The sequence below is a fragment of the Myotis lucifugus genome, unplaced genomic scaffold, assembly GCF_000147115.1.
Source record: "Myotis lucifugus unplaced genomic scaffold, Myoluc2.0 scaffold_130, whole genome shotgun sequence".
In the NCBI taxonomy this organism is placed as follows: domain Eukaryota; kingdom Metazoa; phylum Chordata; class Mammalia; order Chiroptera; family Vespertilionidae; genus Myotis; species Myotis lucifugus.
The window spans coordinates 706,416-727,183 of NW_005871178.1; the positions used below are offsets into that span (position 1 = coordinate 706,416).

At 43.3% G+C, this 20,768-nt stretch overlaps 1 protein-coding gene across 1 annotated transcript in view; it reads left to right on the forward strand.

The window, feature by feature from the left end:
• The window catches only part of SMARCA2 (SWI/SNF related, matrix associated, actin dependent regulator of chromatin, subfamily a, member 2), a 167,559-nt gene that overhangs the window by 83,074 nt on the left and 63,717 nt on the right, over window positions 1-20,768 (forward strand). The window contains exons 20-24 of the mRNA XM_014460338.2: window positions 1,455-1,501; window positions 4,399-4,565; window positions 10,397-10,560; window positions 16,645-16,872; window positions 19,086-19,163. Coding sequence (XP_014315824.1) covers window positions 1,455-1,501; window positions 4,399-4,565; window positions 10,397-10,560; window positions 16,645-16,872; window positions 19,086-19,163 — 684 coding nt within the window. The remainder of the gene's footprint in view (window positions 1-1,454; window positions 1,502-4,398; window positions 4,566-10,396; window positions 10,561-16,644; window positions 16,873-19,085; window positions 19,164-20,768) is intronic.

Below are 20,768 nucleotides of genomic sequence, written 5' to 3' on the forward strand. Positions count from 1 at the left end.
GAGCCGCAGTTCCTGGCTAATGTGTTACTAGCTATGGGTCAGAGACGGTGTGTGCCTTTTGCCCTGGTCTTTGCTTTGTTTGCCACACAGCCTTGGTTCATACTGTCACAGCAGAAGCCCAGCCTCGCAACGGGGCTCCCTGCTCCCCTGGGGCTTCAAACCAGAGAACTGAAAACAGGTTGTGAGAGGTTTTTTTTGTTGTTGTTTGCTTGTTTTTTTTTAATATATCTTATTGATTTTTTACAGAGAGGAAGGGAGAGGAATAGAGAGTTAGAAACATCGATGAGAGAGAAACATCGATCAGCTGCCTCCTGCACACTCCCCACTGGGGATGTGCCTGCAACCAAGGTACATGCCCTTGACCGGAATCGAACCTGGGACCCTTCAGTCTGCAGGCCGACGCTCTATGCACTGAGCCAAACCGGTCAGGGCGAGGTTTTTTTTTAATGATGCTGATTCCTAATCGTATCACCATCTACTGACACATAACTCTTTGGTTCTTACAGCCCTGCTTAGAGAGAGGGTTAGAACCTAAACATCTAGTAAGGAATGGCTCTGGCTGCCTGTGGAGAGAGAAGGGGTGCTTCTTGACATCAGAGTGGGGCTTTTGGCTGTTGTCCAGCAGGTCTGCGTTCTGGGGGCTGGGCCTTCCATAAATGATGAGCATATTTGAGGGGAGAGCCCAGAGGGAAAGATCTGGTCCCTCTGGAAGGAAGGGAAGCAGAAAAAGGAGACAGCTGGTGGCTAATGGGAAGGTGCGACATCCTCTCCTTCCCCCAGATGGTCTCCCTTTCCTTCAGTGGGAGTGGAAATCACATGGAGGGCAGCCAGGTACTTCTCCCACAGCCGGGGAGGAGGGGGCTGTGTGATGAAGTCCATTGTTTTAAAGTGAGAGCTGGACCCCTGAGGGAGCGCTGCACATGGAGGGCCTTATCTGTAATAGAGAAAAGCACAGTGCGCAGGGGGTGTTAGGACCTCACTAAACTAAGATTTAACATGGAGTGTATGATCACCATTGCTTTTACTGTTAAGTATTTTCACAGTGTATTTATGTGCACATTTTAGACCTGATTTGCTTATATTAAGCTCTTCCTCTAGTCTCGACTCCATGCTCCTTGGGGGTAGATATTTCAGTTGTTTCTGGATCCCCAGAACCGTCCCAGCTCAGTCCGGGGCCAGGAGATGTTTAATCGCTGTTGGATGAATGAACTAACCCTGTCATCTCAGCAGGACAGTCTAGAGACTTGCAGAAACTCACAGGAGAGACATTCCTGGCAGAACAAAAGTCTGATTTCAAAGACATTGAGTTTCAGGTTCATCTTATCTTACTTATTATTTTGTTTAATTGTACTCTAGAAACAGATAGGATGACCTCACTAAAAGAGTAATCAAGTTAATAATTACATACCTGATGGGTTTTCTTTATTCATTTTCTTTTTCTCTCTCTTTTAAAGGAATCCTTTGCTGAACACCTGGGCTACTCAAATGGGGTCATCAATGGGTAAATCTTAAACTTTTTTTTCTTCTAAAAAATAGTTTGTTGGTCCTACCTCAACTTTTCTCTCTCTAGTGTTATTCGTCATACAAATACACACAGCCAGCCTCCTTAGCCTTCTCCCCTCAGGAGAGCCTACAGAAGTTGTGAACCAAAATGTATCAGCATCTCTTGTACTTTAGTGGCATAAATTACCACATGCCTTGAGTAAGTGGCTATTCAAAGGACATAGATCTCATTTAATAGATTTAATAGTATCCTAGTTCTAAAAATGTTGTCGAAGCTTCAAAGGGTTGTTATTTATAACTAATAGTGTAGCTTAGGCTTCAAGAGGATTTATCATATTAAATTTCAAGTGGATATTTAGTATTAACTCGCAGGAGTAGAAATGTCTCATCTACTATAAATATGTATGACTCTACAGTAATTTGTTAGAAATACGGTCTGTATAGGAAACATTTTTCATAAGCAGTAGACATTGAAGAGAAGCATGCCTTGCAACAACAAGAAGGAACATGCTTAACAGGAAGTCTCTGTTTTGCTTGCTTGGCACCAGGGAAAAGGTATTATTAGGACACAGGACTTATTCTCGGGTCCCAAGGGCAGACTGTGTCACCAGGAACTGGAACCCATCCAGAAGCAGTGCCACCAGGCTCTGCTGCCTCCCCACTGCCCCCCTTTCTCTGGGTTCTGTGGTTGCTGCTGGTGCCATCAGGTTGGCCAGGGTTGCATATTAAGATCATGGTCACAGGGGGTGTTTGGAGGTCAGTTCTCAGAGCAGGGGAGGGACACGAGGAAGACCTACAGTTGAAAATGTGTCTCTTAGACACAACACATACGTATTGTGTCATAAAATCAGCTACCGAATGGTGGATTTCACTGTCCTAGACTGCAAGTGCCCTGGAGAGTTTTCCAACAATACCAGTCCTACAATAAAGTTTTAATAACAACACATCCTTGTTGATAAAAGGGAAAAGTGGGTGATTGTGGAGGAAAACGGCTCTACTTTAGCTTATTGACACTCTTCTCCATCTGATGGCAGTACACATTACCATTTAAAATATATAGCCCTAACCGGTTTGGCTCAATGGATAGAGGGTTGGCCTGTGGACTCAAGGGTCCCAGGTTCGATTCCGGTCAAGGGCATGTACCTTGGTTGCGGGCACATCCCCAGTAGGGAGTGTGCAGGAGGCAGCTGATCGATGTTTCTCTCTCATCGATGTTTCTAACTCTCTATCCCTCTCCTTTCCTCTCTGTAAAAAATCAATAAAATATATATTTAAAATATATATATTTTTTGATTTCAGAGAGGAATAGCGAGGGAGAGATAGCAACATCATTGATGAGAGAGAGAATCATTGATAGGCTGCCTCCTGCATGCCCCCTACTGGGGATAGAGCCCCCATCCTGGGCATGTGCCGTGATAGGGACTCAACCATGACCTCCTAGTTCATAGGTTGATGCTCAACCGCAAAGCCACACTGTTGAGGCACATTACCATATGTATTTTTTACTTGAGTTTTCTGCCTAAGCCAGGACTCTTGCCCCCTTCCCAATGCATTCCAGCACAGTGTACATGGTGATCTTATAAAAAGATATATCACCAAAATACATGGTAAAGGAAGAGGATTTGAATTTGGGTGGTGGACACACATTGCAATATACAGATCATATATCATAGAAATGTACACTTGAAACCTATGTAATCCTGTTCACCAATGCCATCCCAATACATTTAAGTTTAAAAAATAAAAAATATGGGGGGGGGGAGAGAATGGGGGAAAAAGAACGCATATGTGATACCTTAATAAGGAAAGAAAAATTAACAATAAAAAAAATATATATGTCAGATCTTGTCACTCCCCTGTTTAAAGCCCATCAATGGCTTTCCATTGCCCTTAAAACGGACACGTGCAGTGTGGTGAATGGAGCGCTGCAGGGTCTGCCCGTCCCACCCTCTGCCTCTCTGCTCTCCTCTCCCAGTGTTCTCTGCTCACTTAGGTTTAAGTCCCACACACCTTTTTTTTTTCTTTTTCAGTTCCTCAGTCTCACCAGGCTCTTTTTAACTCCTCAGGGCTTTGTACATATTCTCTCCACTTCCTGGTATCTTGTCCTCTCCTCTCCCAAACTTTCATCCTCCATGGGCTGCCTTTTGCTCAGTCTTTTAGGTTTTAGCTAAACTGTTACTTTTTCAGGGAGGTCACAACCCCTGACATTGGAAACCTGTTAGCTGGCAATTTTTTCCCTGGAGGGCCAGATCTCAAATATTTTCACCTTTGCAGGCCAAAAGGTCTCTGTCACACCTACTCAGCTTTGCCCATGTAGCATGAAAGGAGCCATAGACAAAACAGTGAGCATGGCTGTGTCCCAATAAAATTTTACTTACAAAAACAGCCATCACACCAGGGCTGAAGTTTGACCAACTCTCTCTCATCTAAAGAAAGTAGTAATGTGTTGCTGTAAGTTCTCTCATAGCAACTTGATACCTTTTTAGTACTTATCACAATCTATGATGATCCATTTTGAAGGCAAGGATTCTGTTTTGCTTATCACTATACACATGCCTAGCACTGAGCTTGGCACAGAGTAGAGGCTCAATAAATATTTGAATGACTCTTAAGTGCCCTAAATTAACAACTTTATATGCTTACTAAGTAAGGATTTAGGAAATAAAACATACATGTATGTGTGTGTAGCATATGTAATGCACTCTTTATGAGTTTTGCATATATTTTTATTTTTCCATTATATACTCACTGCTTTGGAGAGGATATTCACTCATTCATTCCACAGTTACTTATTGTTTATGATGCACAGGGAATTATATGAAAAGCAGAGTTATACTGGATCCTGCAAGAAGACAGCAGTAATACTGTCTTCTTGTTTTGCATTTTTGGGTTCAGGGCTGAGCTGTATCGGGCCTCAGGAAAGTTTGAGCTACTTGATCGTATTCTGCCAAAATTGAGAGCGACTAACCACCGCGTGCTGCTTTTCTGCCAGATGACGTCTCTCATGACCATCATGGAGGATTACTTTGCTTTTCGGAACTTCCTTTACCTGCGCCTTGATGGTGAGTACGTGAGGAACTAGACTGGGAAGCCCTGCTCCTGGGAGTACAGGAATGACGGGCACTTAGATCCAATCTCCTCGGAAAAGTGGGGGTGAGATTGTTGAAGAATTAACTAAGGGTGGGTGCCGCTTTTCTAGATACCAATTTTTATACCCTCAAGCTCAAAATAAGCTGAAATCCCTTGCACAGCTGTTTATCCCCCCACACAAGCCAATACAAGTGAGCTAGAGTCATTTACTGGTATAAGTTCCACCATTAAACTAAACTGAAATAAAATTTAAAAGCCCTCCTTACTCTTAGGATTATCTATTTCCTTTGCACCATATGGAATATCTTAATAAGCTGTTAGCTTTTTGTGTTAGGGCATGTTTTAAGGGGATAAAGGCTATGTCTCCTTTGTTCAGTAATACTGAAATAGTTCAGTTAAGATTATATTTCATTATCATTAAAGCTTCTCTCTTTTTCTAAGCAGAATATATCTATATGTTACATTAAGAGATAGGTTTCCATTGTTTCCTGGATTTTGCAAACTATCCCATATAATAAAGAGCTAATATGGTAATTAGACCGGACGGGCGGAACGACCTTCTGGAACGAGCAGTGGGCAGGGGAGTGTGGGGCCCACGAATTTCATGCATCGGGCCACTAGTGTAAAATATTTCCCGGATACTAGGAGAGAACTTTAAAGACCATGTCCTAAAAAATTAGTAAGAAAATATGAATGAAAGAAAGTATGAATTTAGGGATATATGATTTCTATATCAGCCCCAGTACTTTAGAGATGAAACATACTATATTTTTCATACTATAGCAGGGGCTAAGACTTTCAAAGAGTGGTATGTGGGAATAACTAATTTACAGCCAGGATGGTGTAAATCCCTGAAGAATACAGTATTACTAATACCAATTTTCATCCAGTGCAATAAACAAGTTATTGTTAAATGTTAACTTAGTTTATGTTTCATTGAAAGGTTTTGTTTTATTTTAATCCTCCCTTTGCCATGAATTAGACATAGCTGGATATATTCCAAACCTCAGACTTGCCATACTTGAATTTTTATTTAATTTACTTTATTTTAAATATATTTTTATTTATTACAGAGAGGAAGGGAGGGGGAGAGAGAGATAGAAACATCAATGATGAGAGAGAATCATTGAATGGCTGCCTCCTGAACGTCCCATACTGAGGATTGAGCCCCCCGCCGAGGCATGTGCCCTGACCAGGAATCGAACCATAACCTCATAATTGAACCTGGTTCATAGGTCAGTGCTTAACCACTGAGCCACACTAGCCGAGCCATACTTGAGGGTTTTCTTTTTTTAAATATATTTTAGTGATTTTTTACAGAGAGGAAGGGAGAGGAAAGAGAGTTAGAAACATCCATGAGAGAGAAACATCCATCAGCTGCCTCCTGCACAGCCCCTACTGGGGGTGCAACCAAGGTACATGCCCTTGACCAGAATTGAACCTGGGACTCTTCGGTCCACAGGTCGACGCTCTAGCCACTGAGCCAAACTGGTCAGGGCCACACTTGAGTTTTAAATGAATTCTCTCTTTTTTTTTTTTTTCAAAAAAATTTTTTAAATATATTTTATTGATTTTTTACAGAGAGAAAGGGAGAGGGATAGAGAGCTAGAAACATCGATGAGAGAAACATCGATCAGCCGCCTCCCGCACACTCCCCACCGGTGATGTGCCCGCAGCCAAGGCACATGCCCTTGACCGGAATCAACCGGGGACCCTTGAGTCCACAAGCTGACACTCTATCCACTGAGCCAAACCGGTCAGGGTGTAAATGAATTCTCTTTATGATCTCCCTCTTAGGGTATTTTTAAAAAATGAATTATACCTCTGATAGACTTGATTTTTAAAAATCTTTTTACCTCTCTCCTCCAATGTCACTAACAACAGATGATCGGTTAAGTAAATGTTAATTTTGAATTCAGGACACAGCTACATCCTCCACAGTCTGTCTCCTTTGGCAGCACTCCTGCATTGTCTTGTCCTCTGCCCGGATCCCACCCTCCTGCTCTGTGGGAGAGGTCAGCTCTCCTTCACCACTCTCATCCGAAAGCAAACCTTCCTCCATTGTGCTCAGGGGAGGGGCAGCCCAGCCCTCTGGCCCCCCTCTCTGCCTCCCACAGGTGTCCTAGATGACTTGTTTACCAGTCTGTGGCTTTTTGTTTTGAATCGCAGCTCCCTGAGGATAGCAACCCTGGAATGTTGAAGTCTGTGAAATTGACCAGAAATGATTTCCTTGAAACAAATCTCTCTCCTGTTTTCTCCCCAGTCTCAGAGAGTATCTTTATAGTCTGTTGGTTGCTGTCCTTATTGTTACTACTAACAACAGTCCTAAGAGCTAACGTGTATGGAATGCCTCCTCCATGTGGGATGGCGGGCCACGCACCTCTAGTGCACTGTTAATGTCATTTTCTCAGCCAGCCAGCTACATTTGTCCCGTTTACGGAGGTATTACCATGATCCCCATTTAACGGATGAGAAAGGAAAGGTTTTAGAGAGATGAGTTAATGGTGAAACCAGGTTCTGACTTAGGTCTCTCTGCCTCCAAATTAGCTGCTTTAACAGATCCAGTGAGATACAGCCATTTCTGAAAATGTAGGCTGCTGCCCTCAACAGCATTTGAAAGATGATTTTGAACTGAATTAAAAAAGTTTGATTGATTGATTGATTGAAAATAACCAGTCACCAGAGATACAAGATGAATGAGCCACTCACGGTTCCTGCTGCCAAACCCCTTACCATTAGGTTGGAGGAGACAAGTCAGCAAGTTCCATCAAGCATCAGAGATGGATTGAGAATGCAGACAGATTTCCACCCACAGGACACAGCAGCCATGTGTTTTGGGGGTGGAGAGCATGGTGGGCAGACAGTCAATATACACAGGAATAAATTAGTGCCCCTGCTTCCACTGCACCACTTCCACCCACCACCCTCTTCACCCAATTGTTCCAAAGACTTCAGATTTTCATTGCCAAATTTGATGTCTCTGATTTTTGACCTCAGGAAAGAAAAGAAAAAAACCCACTTGATGACAGCTAAGCAGATTTTTCTGCAAAGATTGTGGTTGCATGAATAGATTTTAGCTACTATTCCATTATAGTCTGTTTTCACTGGAAATGATTTTTGAGTGAAAGCAAGTGGTGAAGTTACATCCTAGAAGGCCGAATTTTCCCAAAGCACTTGACACTCAGTTAAAATTAGTAATCATGAAAGCCTGGCAGTATGTTCCTCCTGGCAAATTCTGCAGTTCTCAACACAATTGCCCTTGCTATTAATTGTATTCTTGGTAATGTGCTACATCAAAGTCCAGAAGAACCTGGGCCGGATGCACATTAAATCCTGTGCCACCTACAAGGAGCATTTATTTGCCTGTGGATAAATCCTGACAAGGTAGTTTGAATCTCCCTGAGCAATATCCCAAAGATTGCTGATGATCAGCAAAGATCTTGACTTGGGGAACCTTTGACTAATGGATATGGTAATGCAGCAAGTTCTGAACATTGTAATAAAAAATGCCATAGCTTTGCATGAAAAGTGATTTAATCGTATTTTCCCTTGGCTTTATAACTTGTCAAGTTCCCAGCTATTTTATATAGTTTAAATATATATCAGATATGTGGTCGGTCTGTTTGCTTGAGGTATTTGTCATGGAGCCTGAAAACTCCTTTTATCAAATAATTTTGATAATCCTTTTGTTTTTCAGTGCTTTATTTTTGCATTTAGGGTTATTTCATCCCGAGTAAGCATATCCACTAATTAATCTTTTTTTTTTAATCCTCACCAGAGGATATGTTTTTATTGATTTTAGAGAAAGAGGAAGGGAGAAAGAGAGAGAGAAAAAAACACTGATGTGAGAGAGAAACATCGATTGGTTGCCTCCTGTACACAGTCTCTGACCAGGGATCGAACCCTCAGCTTTTTGGTGTACAGAGCCATGCTCCAGCCAACTTAGGCAGGGTTCTACTAATTAATCTTAATGCATGTGAACATTAACTGGTTAATTTTTAGTGGATCAAAACTGAACTTCTCCCCTGAGTACATAGATGCACAGTTTTTGTACTCTGCTATCAGAAAACAGTTCTCTCTGGGAACTCCTTTCCGAATTTTAGAAGCATCTTTTCAGTTTCTGTGGCTAATTATTTACGTAAAGCAGAAGATAAATATGTGAACCATTACTTCATGTGAGTAATTTTTCAAAAATGATTGTCGCTGGAAAGATGATGGTGGCGAAAAGGTTTCATGGTAGAACAGATCTTCCATGACCACCGTGAACAAGTAGTTCCCCATGAACAAGTAGTTCTGAAAATAAAAGAAAAACGAGCCCCACGTGTTTGAAACCTCGTTCAACAAAGCACATTTCGTGATTCTCCCCCAAATTCTAAGTTCTTAACAGTTCTTTGTTGCAGAATTTGACCAGGTCACTAAACTTGAAATCTAATTTAGAAAGTAAAATGAGCTCTAAAGAATGTGGCTTCAGTGAGAGCCTCCCCCCCACCCCCCCCACCTCAAAGCCACATCTGCTGTATGCAAGGAATCGGCTCTTTCTCCCTCCTCAGGAGGGTACTTATTACTTTTATTAATATGAAAAACAGATCCCCCCGTGTTTGGGAACTTGACCCTCATAGTAACTTGATTCCATTAACCGTAGTCACTGAGCTGTTTTAATCCTCTGAAATAAATTTGCTAGTATAGTTTCATCCTTAAGAAAAGAACACCATGCAGAAATAATGTTTGTATAGCAGGCAGTTAGGGACTATCATGTAACGTGCATATATATTTCCCAACAGCCTCAGGCCTTTTTTTCAAAACTCCGCAGCTCCACTTCTCTGCTGAAATATGTTCAGGTAGAATTTGTAGATTTCTTTCCCTTCCCCAGTGCAGTTCAGGTAAATACATCACAAACCCAAGGCATGTGATTGAGTGGCTGTTTCGGGACACCAATATGGTGCCTTGGCATCCGAAAAGTGAGCGCCTTAGCCTGCGGTTGGGACGCTCCGCTTACTCACTATTTTGGAATCTCCTCAGACACCACGGGGTGAGCCATCGCCAGGTGTGTCACGTGCGGCTCTGTTGGGCTGAGTTTGGCGTCCTTTGAACTGTCAACATGAGAAACAGACTGAGAGATTCCTTCTTCCCCCCACCCCCCTTTTAATTATTGTGGCTTCAAGCCTTACTACAAGGATAAAAATATTCCCTCCACATTTGATGTGTTTACCAGCCAGATCGTGCTCAGTAGCAGTCCACATGGTGACAGTGTAGAAGCAATTGATTTTCCTTTTGTTTCCATTCTCTTGGCGTAAACAAGACCTCACACTAATGCCTATCGGCAAAGTTGCTTTAAGCCATCATAATAATCGGTTTTTGCTTTAAGCCATCATAATAATCGTTTTTTTGCTCTGTGTGTGTGTTTTAGAATATATTTGGTGGTGTTAAGCACAGAAACATATCCAGAGAATGTTTTCGTTGGGTTTTAGGTTAGCATAAGAATAATGTACAACCTGTTAAGTTGCAGAGGTGCCCAGTCCAAAATGTTTATATTCTTTCAGCATTTTGGAACTATGGGTGATAGACAAAGTGTGCCTTCTTAATGTGAGAGAAGTCTCTTTCGATCGCTCTATTATTTTTCTTTTCTTTCTTTCTTGCAAAATTTTCAAAGTTCCTTTCAAACATACAAAAACCTCAGGGGATTACCTCACCAATGCTGAGAGGAGTCTGAGACTATTTCTCAAGGAAGCAGGCCTTTTTGTCTTGCTCTGTGCCATGTTCAGACAGGAGTTAATTGGCAAATTTATTTTTCTTATCCCCTCAGGCACCACCAAGTCTGAAGATCGTGCTGCTTTGCTGAAGAAATTCAACGAACCTGGGTCCCAGTATTTCATTTTCTTGCTGAGCACAAGAGCGGGAGGCCTGGGCTTAAACCTCCAGGCCGCCGACACTGTGGTCATCTTTGACAGCGACTGGAATCCTCATCAGGTCTGCGTGTCCCTGACTTAGCTGCCCAGCCTCCCCCCCTGGAGAGGAGCTAAAAGACCAGCCTTTTCATCACTCACATTGGTGGGGCAGAGCAAAGTTCTACACAATGGGCCATGTTTGCAGAGGGAAAAAGCCCCTCACGTTATTACGGCTGTTTTCTTATCTCTCTTGGAGCATGTGGAGATGTCTTACTCATACCTTGGATAGAGCTCACATTTGGGGTAGAAATACTTAGTTTCTGCTTCGTTTTTAACCTCATTTCCTGGGATGGCCACTGAGCGAACTACTTGGTTGGTGAAGGATAAATCAAAAGTGTTCCAAAGTAAAAACAACACAGGAGCAACTCACGTGGCTTGGCCCTTACTCCGTGCCAGCCTTGCTCCCTTCAGCCTTCACACAGCCGTGTGAGATGGTGACTGTTACTGTTCGCTTCCTCACAGTCAAGAAAAATGAGTTTCAGGAAGTGTAGGTCAAACATTGCATATATGACAGACAAGTTTATAGTCTGTGTTTTGCTTAAAATCATCATCAAAAAATATTCTATGGAGCATCAACTATGAAGTTCTTCTAGCCGGTAGGTTTAGAGTCACCCTTTGGTGATTAATAAATCATCGAATGGGTCCCTTGAGGCCCTGGGTTAGTAAATTATGCTGGGAGTTGTGCACCTGCCTGTAAGATAATTGGGTGGATGCTGTTCGTCAGGCTTGATTCATGTTGGAACCAATGTTAACTCAAAATAGTAGAAAGGGACACTGGCTCTCACATATGAGTATGAATTCTACATCAGCTTCACCCGGGCTCCTCTCTGCACCTTGGTTACCTCAATGGTAAATATGCAGAAAAATACTGCTTCACTGGGTCGCTGTGACAATTGGGCGGAAAAGGCTTGTGGCGGAAGTTTTGGGCAGGAAGGTGGGGTTCATGGGTGCATTAGAATTAAGAGGGAGATTTTACACAAGCATACATGCCTGCTTCCCGTTCCCTGCTTCCCCAATTTTGAAGGTGCTTCCCACCCATACAGACTCCGTGGACTTTTCTATACATTCAGGTGGTCCCAGGAGAGTCTGGCATAGGTTTTCTCACACAGCTGACAAGCACTGATTTACAGAATAAACCAGTGGTTCCAAACCTCGGGGTGGCCACCAACCCTGACCCTTGCCTACGCCCACCTGTCACTCTCTTTAGGTGACTACAGTGGAATTGCTATTAAATCTTTCTGACCTTGAAGAGGGTTCTAAATCTTCAGGAAGTATTTTGATGTAGTTTTACATCCCACACTGCATTCCAGAGCATCAGTAGAATTCGTATTTGTGTGAGAGCTCTGCAGTTCTCCTGTGGACCATTGTGAATTCAGCATCTGTTCCACAAACACTTTCTGAGTGGCTGCTGTGGCCCAGGTGCTGAGCTAGCTGGGTGTCTAGGGGAAGGAATCTGTGATTTCTCTCTTCCCCGGTGCTCAGTGTGGATGGATGCTTAGATTCCCCTCCTTGCTGCTGCCTGAATCTCCATTGAGAAACAGTAACTTGTCTGTAGGTGAATGGAGAGTTCACTAGATTTTATCTCTTGAGGTAAACATTTCTATGGCATCTCAGTTGTCCACTTTCGTTGGTAAAGTGCTAATTCTAAGACCCAAAGGAAATCACTTTCTGGAAATGCTAATTTGCCATGAGAAAGGATGCTGGGACATATATGCCTCTCTCTCTCTCTCTCCCCCTCTCTCTCCCTCCCTCCCTCCCTCCTTCCTTCTCTCCCTCCCTCTTTTGTTTCACACATAAACACACACACACACACACACACACACACACACACACACAAACTTTTATGACCAGCACCTAAAGGTGGAACTCCAGAATCAAAGTAAATTACATGGACACCAAACAGTTGACTTTTAAATGTATATGAATTAAAACACAGGGCCCCAAATTTGGGGAGATCTAATTTATCACAAGTTTATCACATTGGGCCACATATTTCTGGAAGTATTTCTATCTGCCATAGGTAGATTCATTTCTACCTGGTTTGGTCAGGTTGGCTGACCGGATTTTTCTTATCTATCATTTATGGTCACTAGTTTGGGCAAACCGTTATTTCTTTACTTTATTTTTGGAAATCAGCGATGTTAGCGTGATATAGATGAGTGCTAATTTCTTTTATTTAAAGGGTAAGAACTAATTAAACAACAACTCTACCAGAAAACGAGGCACTTACGTAGCATAACTTACTTCATGCAGTCCTCAGACTACTTTACACGTAAGGAAACCCGTCAGTATTAACTAGCCCAGGACCACAGCCAGGTTCACACCCATGTCTGCTTGGGTTTGGGTTTGCATCCTGGCTTTTGGCTCTTTCTACCCTGTACCCCTGCATACATGTTGCATAGTTCCCACAATGAAAGTTATAGAGCTTTTCTTTTTTTACCTTGTTGGCTTCTGCATGCATTGAAAGAAATTGCTGGGACTATTCTTTATGGTGGTGAATCAAAATCAAGGCATATTGATGAAAAAGGGGCTTTATTTGATTGAGGTGGACAGATTAAAGATAAAAGCCCTAGAAGCAAAGCTAGAACAGGGATGTGGAATTAGCAATAAAAGCCCCCAGGGTTACCAAGACTTTTCATCTCCAAACTATTGATTGGAAACATGGGTTGGTACTTTTATTTTTAATCCATGGGACTGAAGCTGTGTTACTACAAAATGGTCAACCACAAAGTCACCTTGGAGGCCTTCTTCTTGGGCTGTTTTTGGATTCAGATATAATCACACCCAAATCATTGTGATGAAATATCAGAACACCAAGACCTCAGAAATATCGAATCATCCATTCAATAATTACAACACTTATTTCCTTGTCACAATGTCCTCCCCACCCCTGGCGTTCTGGCTCAGGGACTCACAGGCTTACGTTGCATAAACTTCTTCAGCCTAGAAATACTAATTTTTGCCACTTTCCAAACTGGTAGATGGCCTTAAACGACAAAGAAACAGCACTCTACCAGAAACTGTGAGGCACTTAGCACTGCCACCATCACAAGAAAAACAAAACTAATTGCAATAAGCACCCGATAATGTAAGACCTTTTTACACTGTCTGAAGGCGTTCCACACCCTCTGCTTCCTCACCTGCCACTTTCTCCTGCCAGCTGCATCCACTGTTTTGTGGTTTACCCACTTCTTCTAGGACAGGGGTCAAAACTGTGACCCACGGGCTGAGTCTGGCCCGCCACCTGTATTTGTACGACCTGCAAACAAAGGATGATTTTCACATTTGAAAATATAAAGTAAAATTGGAAAAAAGCAGCCAGCCTTTTGGTGAGAACAGTTGCCCAGTGTTTGCTCTGGGCCCAGACAGCCTGGACTGGTTCCTCCTGGGCTCCTGGTGGAAGTGGTTTCTGACCCTGTTCTGCGAGACGGTCAAGAGGTTGATGACATAAAACCTGCCATCTTGGCTCCTGCTTAGCTGCCCCGGATGACGACGTGTTAGAGAGACGATTGAACTAAAGGCTTGAAAATGAAGTTGAGGGATTTTTTCCCTCCTCTGGATTTTAATTGTCTACCTCACTTTCTCCTCTTTGGAAAATAATGGAATTTGGATGAGTTCCAGCTGCGTTCATGGTTCAACTGTCCAATATTTATAGTAACTTAAATATTTCGAGGAAAAACTTTTGCCTAATTAGTCATTTGACTGTACAGGTCCCAGCAGCAAAGACAGGGCTCCTGGGCAGACCCTGGCCTGCTGCCTGCTTGTGCCGCACGGGTGACAGGAAACTCGTCTGGTGGAGAGGATGGGCTTACAGCTGTGGAGCATCAGCTCTGTGCACAATCAGTGCCAGGGACGCAGGATACCGGGATCAGACCTTTGCTCTAAAGCTGTATACGGGTCTGATGGGGACACCATGAAACAACTAATTCGAATTTCCCCAGAGGCCATCCCTGGGACCAGAATGAATGAAACTGATACGCCAAGTTTTTATTGTGTAGCCTTAAAACTAGGCAACTCTGCTTCATAGTAAAACTAGGCAACTCTGCTTCATAGTTTTATGAAGGATTTTATTTAAAGATTTCATTAAAACCTTTCTTTTATTTTTTTAATATACATAATTTTATTACAAAATTTTTTTAAAAAAACAAAATACAACAGTCTAGAAAACCAAAAATTTACTATTGATACTAATTCCTATGAGTTTGCTGTGCTACCATACACAAGAAATTAAAGAAACCATTAAATATTTAGAAACATTTAATATCAGAAGCCTTAAAATCTAACTGTATGTAGTAGCCCCTCAAAAAGCTACAACCTGCATTTTTTTATAAAAGTATTTTCTCTACAAAGAATCTTATCAGCTATACAAAAATCTGTACAGTTTTTATACTGAAGCTAATATTGAGCTGCACTTGAATTCACATTCTTAGCAAAACAATTGCCTGAGAGCACACACACATACTCCACACACATCATTACAGGACAGCTTTATTCTTCATCTTCATCCTCTTCTTCATCATCATCATCATCATCATCATCTTCCTCTTCCTCCTCCTCATCTTCTGGTTCATTTTTCTTCTTTTCTTTTTAAAAAGGTATTTTTATTGATTTCAGAGAGGGAGGGAGAGGAGGAAGGGGGGGTGGAGAGAGAGAGAGAGAGAGAGAAACATCAACGATGAGAGAGAATCATTGATCGGCTGCCACACTGGGAATCTAGCCGCAACTCTGCAGGTGCCCTGACCAGGAATCGAACTGTGACCTCCTGGTTCATAGCTTGATGTTGAACCACTGAGCCACACCAGCTGCGCAAAACCTTTTTCTTATTAGAATACTAATGTTTAAAGCAGAAAAAACCACAGGAAAATAAAATGAAGAACATTCAATAACACCTATAATTTTATTACCCAGAGATATAAACATTAATTGGCTTGTTGGTGTTTGCCCTTCCTGCCTTTTCTTGTTATAAATACACACATATAAGGTCATCATACACACATTCACATTTAACTTGTTTTCATATATACGTTTTCACTTATAGCTTTATGTCATTAAATCTTCAATATAGTTTTTATGATACTATGTTGGTACATGCATATAGTCGAAGACTATAATTTATTTAATCTGTTATTATTGAATGTTTCCTTAATTCTGCTTTTTTTTTAAAAAAATCATTAGTAATAGATAATGCTGAGAAGTCCATCCTTATTTGTACAACTTTGTTCCCCATCCATGATTATTTTCTTAGGACAGGTTTCCAGAAGTGAACTTTCTGGGTCAGGGGCCATACCCAGTTTTAGCACTTTTGATACATAGTGCCAAATATCTATCCCCAAAGAGTTTATCAAAAAGTAGTACCAGTTTATTAGTCTACTAGGAATCCTTTTCACTCCCCAAACTAAATTTTGAGTCTTTGACAGAATTAGATCCCAGGAATTTGCTACATGAGCAATCACTGTATATATAATGTATGTATGTTTATGTATGTATAACTCAGTGATTTTTAAAAATATATATTTTTATTGATATCAGAGAGGAAGGGAGAGGGAGAGAGAGCTAGAAACATAAATGATGAAAGACAGTCGTTGATCAGCTGCCTTCTGCACGCCCCCTACTGGGGATCGAGTCAGGCATGTGCCCTGACCGGGATTCGAACCATGACCTCCATCCAGTTCATAGGTCAATGCTCAATCACTCAGCCACGCCAGCTTGACTCAGTGATGTTTTAACACCTTACAGGTGATTCCTGCATCTTAAAGTTAGTTGTAGGTAACATCAGATTTACTGTTGTTTTGGTTTATTTTTTAGTTAGGGATTAATTTTGATGGTGAACCTGGGGACAGATAAAAACAGCCGGAGACCTGGATTTCAAAGCCTGAGGAGTATTTCGGTTGGCTTGGCTAATTTCAACCTGGGTTCCCTCAACTAGGAATGAGGGCCTTGAATCGTTCCAAAGAAGATAGTTTGTATATTTTAAAAATGAAAGCAAAATCTTCCATTAGTGAAGGTGGAGTCAAGTGAGCCTCTCATAGTTCCCTCCCGGTAGGCGAGTGGTTTGCTCGGCTCATCCAGGCACCTGGCCCTCACGGCGCCCTGTTCTCGCCCGCAGGACCTGCAAGCCCAGGACCGAGCCCACCGCATCGGCCAGCAGAACGAGGTGCGGGTGCTGAGACTCTGCACCGTGAACAGCGTGGAGGAAAAGATCCTGGCTGCCGCCAAGTACAAGCTCAACGTGGATCAGAAGGTGATCCAGGCGGGCATGTTCGACCAGAAGTCTTCAAGCCACGAGCGCAGGGCGTTCCTGCAGGCCATCTTGGAGCATGAGGAGGAGAATGAGGTATTAGAGCCACCTTCATGAAATCAAACAGTGGCTTTGGTGTCCGACGATTAGGAGTAGCCTCTGTGTTCTTGAAAGAACTTCCTGGGCCGGCGTTAATGAAAAGGAATAAATTAGCTGCTGTCTTCCATCCCCAGCACAGAAAGCCTATGTGAGTTTTCCAAGTGTTTTAAAAGCAGTTGCCACAGGCACCTCAAGGCTTGGCCGCCCCGAGATGCTTCCCCAGTTTCTCGCGGGAGGTGCGGCCAGCATGCCTATTGCACTGCCAGTGCTGCTTGCTGCAGGGCAGGTGACGAGACTGCAGAGGCCACTGTCAGGGACAGACCCCGCTGATGAGACAAGAAGGCGCAGGGAGGGGCCCTCCTTGCCTTTCCCTCCGCCATCCTGCAGAGCCCTCGGTCTCTTGTCTCTTGACGGGAGATCACAGCACTCCCGTCGTTTGTAGGACAAGCCCTCCCAGCCTTTGGGAAGATAGGACCTGACCTGGTTTAGGGAGAATGCAGGTGGCCTGGAGCTTGGCAGGGAGATGTTGATCTCTCCCAGCCCTGAGGGGGGCGCAGGGTGGAGCCTGGAGTGGCCATCCACGCCTCTCGCTTCTCTGTGAGCAGCCTGCAGGGGCTCCACACGCCTGCCAGGCGATCAGCGTGCCGGACACGTTACCATTTTCTGGGTGGCCTGTGTCGGCTGTGAAGGCGTTCGGAGACACAAAGAGACGGCGGACAAAGGCTCTGGTCCTGAGTGTCTGAGGCAGCGTGGGCTGCCATCTCTGCCGCTGACAGGCTATGCATTGCTAGGGCACAAGGAGCGCAGGAAGAGTTATTGCCCACTTCCCTTTGGGTTTGTTCTCCGGGAGGGTCCGGCCACTGCGGGCAGGCTTCTTGCCAGTTTACAAGGGGAGCTTTTCATCTGGGCGCGGGGACGTGCGAGCCCCCCATCTACAGGCAGTGGAAGGCCAGCGTGGTTCTGGGAAAGGGGTGAGCAGAGCAGGACATCCCTTCTCCAGAAGTTACATGCACCGACTCTCTGTACTGAGTCCCAGCCCACCCCCAGCTCATCTGTGTCTTTGTCAGATGAAGTGGAATATTTGGACACATTGACTGTAATCAATCTAAAGATAAACTAGAATAGACGATTTTTCAAAACATCCTTTTTTTACTCGATTGAATTGCATTCATTTCTAACGCAGTGCATAAAATGTTATCTTGGGAGCCCACAGTCATCTCATTTAAGCTGTTGGCACACTCGCACTCTTTCTAGATGAAAATGCCTCTTTTTAAGAAATTGGATGTTCAAAATTCTGGGTTGTCCTCGTTCTTCCCTCTGCTGCTACTCCCCATTCGGTTTTTAACAAGCTCACTCAGCATGTGATAAAAATAATTTTGTATGGTTACCTTCCATAGGATATGCCCAACTTTTAAAACCATTGTTTTAAAAGTGTAGCAGTCATAGCATAGCATTTCTAAAAGCTCGGGAACTTCCGGTTTCTGAGGAATTTGCAGAGATCATGTTCCTTTGTTTAACATAATATAACATGAAAATGTTAGCTCTTAAATAATTGCCTTTTCTAATTCATTTCAATTGTTTTAATTAAGTATAGTTTTATAGGGGTTTTGTTATTCAGTTGTCCTATTCACAAATCTCACCGTTAGCATAATAATGCCCACTGAGATACACTGACTAAACATACCATAAAAGGCTAGATACTTGCATATATGTGGTTTTTATGGTCTTGCTCTGTGCCTAGTCTCAAAAGTTTCACATACTCATGTTTTTGTAAGGCTTTGAAAATGAGCATTTATATTTGGGATAAGGTGAATAGGGTTAAAAGAATTAACGTTAGGCACTTTTTCTTGTGGCTTTCCTTATTTAAATCTGTGATGTAAATGTCACACCCATTTTGCAAATGAGGTCATTGAGGCGGGGAGGCGTTAAGTAATTTGTTTTAAAAGTAAGGGAATCAAGATTCACGCCCAAGAGAGCCGGTATTTCTTACAGTTCTCCCTGAATAGGTTTTGGCCTGGGAAGAGGGTTTGAATAACTTGGAAAATACTGATGGCAAGTACTGCACCCAGTGACCCTTCTCTTTCCTCTCTGGCCTGAGAAACGGGACCCCTGTGGCCTGGGGGACAGATTCTCCTCACCCGTTTGCACCTCACTGCAGCCATCGCCCTCTCTCCCTAAGCCTGTGAAATCATTCTGTTTCTCAACCCCAGGAAGAAGATGAAGTACCGGACGATGAGACTCTGAACCAAATGATCGCTCGACGAGAAGAAGAATTTGATCTTTTTATGGTAATATTATAGAAAACCCTGGAAGCAGCTGCCGCATCCCTCTGCCCCCTTTTCTACGGACACCAGGTGTCTGGGGCCTGCGTGCCCTGGCGGAGTCGCATGTCTGAAGCCTGTGCCTCTCCTTCAGTTCACAGGCTGCTCGCTGGCTGGGATTAGCCTGCCGGCCATATTTTGTTTGGCCCACGCAGTGTTTTTTTATAATTTTGAACTTGTTGCCAACATAAAAAAAGAATCCTGATTTCTGGCTTCTCTTTAAAAAAAATGAGAGTGGGCAATACCAGGCCCGCATCTCCATAGAGACAGTCCACTGGAAGCTGAGCACAGACCCTCACCCCCAGGTCATTTCTAATGGGCGGGGCAGCATCCTCCCGGAAACCTGCCCTCCTCCCAGGGCAGGGTTTACAGCTCTCCCCTAGCTGTCTCCGTACAGGAGCAAAACAAACATGCTTCCTGTGGGTGGGGGTGGGAGGACAGCAACTAGAACAACAAGGTTGTGCCTCTTATTGTTGAGAGCAAATGGGAACCTCCCAGGTGCGCATCAAGGTGTAGCCTTCATGTGAAGACCAAAATTGGTTGGATTTTACTGGTACAAAGTAGATGTAAAGAACCTTGACATTTGAGGATTTACCAGCCGTGGCTTCAGCCTTGATGTTTCATCTAATTTTGCTGACACCTGAATTTGATTTATGAGTGTGGCCTGCTACAAGATCAGTATGGGTGGGAGAAGTCCCTTGGCCATAGAAGGGAGGCTCTCCGGAGTAATCTTTTATTACCTTCTAAGGCTTTTGCTATAGTGAGTTTATTTACCTCTGTTTATCCTCAATGCTCAAGACATCAGGTAGTTACTGGATAAATATTTATTGAATGAGTGGAGGCATTTGCAACATGGCGGGCCTTGAAGAAGTCAGTATGGATCAGGATATACAAAGTTGCGAGGCTCCTTCCAGCACCTTCCAAATTTATAACAGTTAGCCTGATTGTGGAGTGAGTGACTCCATCTAAACTCTAATTCCGGCTTTTGAATGGAGCAGAGCCCCCAAATCAGAAGTCCCTTGGGTCTCAGACAGGTAATTTGCATAAGCGAAGCGAGTGGACTGGGGCCAGTGGATGGTGTGCACCGGAGCTGCCTAGTCTGAGGGCACAGAGCTGCAAACCCCATGAAGCTAGAAATTCCGTTTTTAAGAGGCGCTGGAAATCTGGGCTTTTATATGTAATCTCTGGATTTCAAAATGTTTGCAGCTAAATTCATTTTTTTATTATTACATAACACTGCAGGCCAAACAAAACACGACTGTGGGCCAAATATGACCCACAGAGTTTGCAATCTCCGCCTTGTTAGCCTAGACAGTCTGAGCAGGGGCTCCAGCTGTGTGGAGGCTCAGGTTATTTTTGAGACCTGGTGTTTTCTGTCTAGGGAACAATGATTACGTCCACACATCATGATTCAAGATGAAAGACATTCCGTTCTTTCTCGGGAAACTTTTAGGTAGCCATGGGAATAACTCCTAACCTGGGATGTGCACATTTCCCCCCTTCTAAATGAACCACCCTACCCAGGTTGGGCCATTTTGGAGAGAACTGACACAAAAAAAGAGGCATTAACAG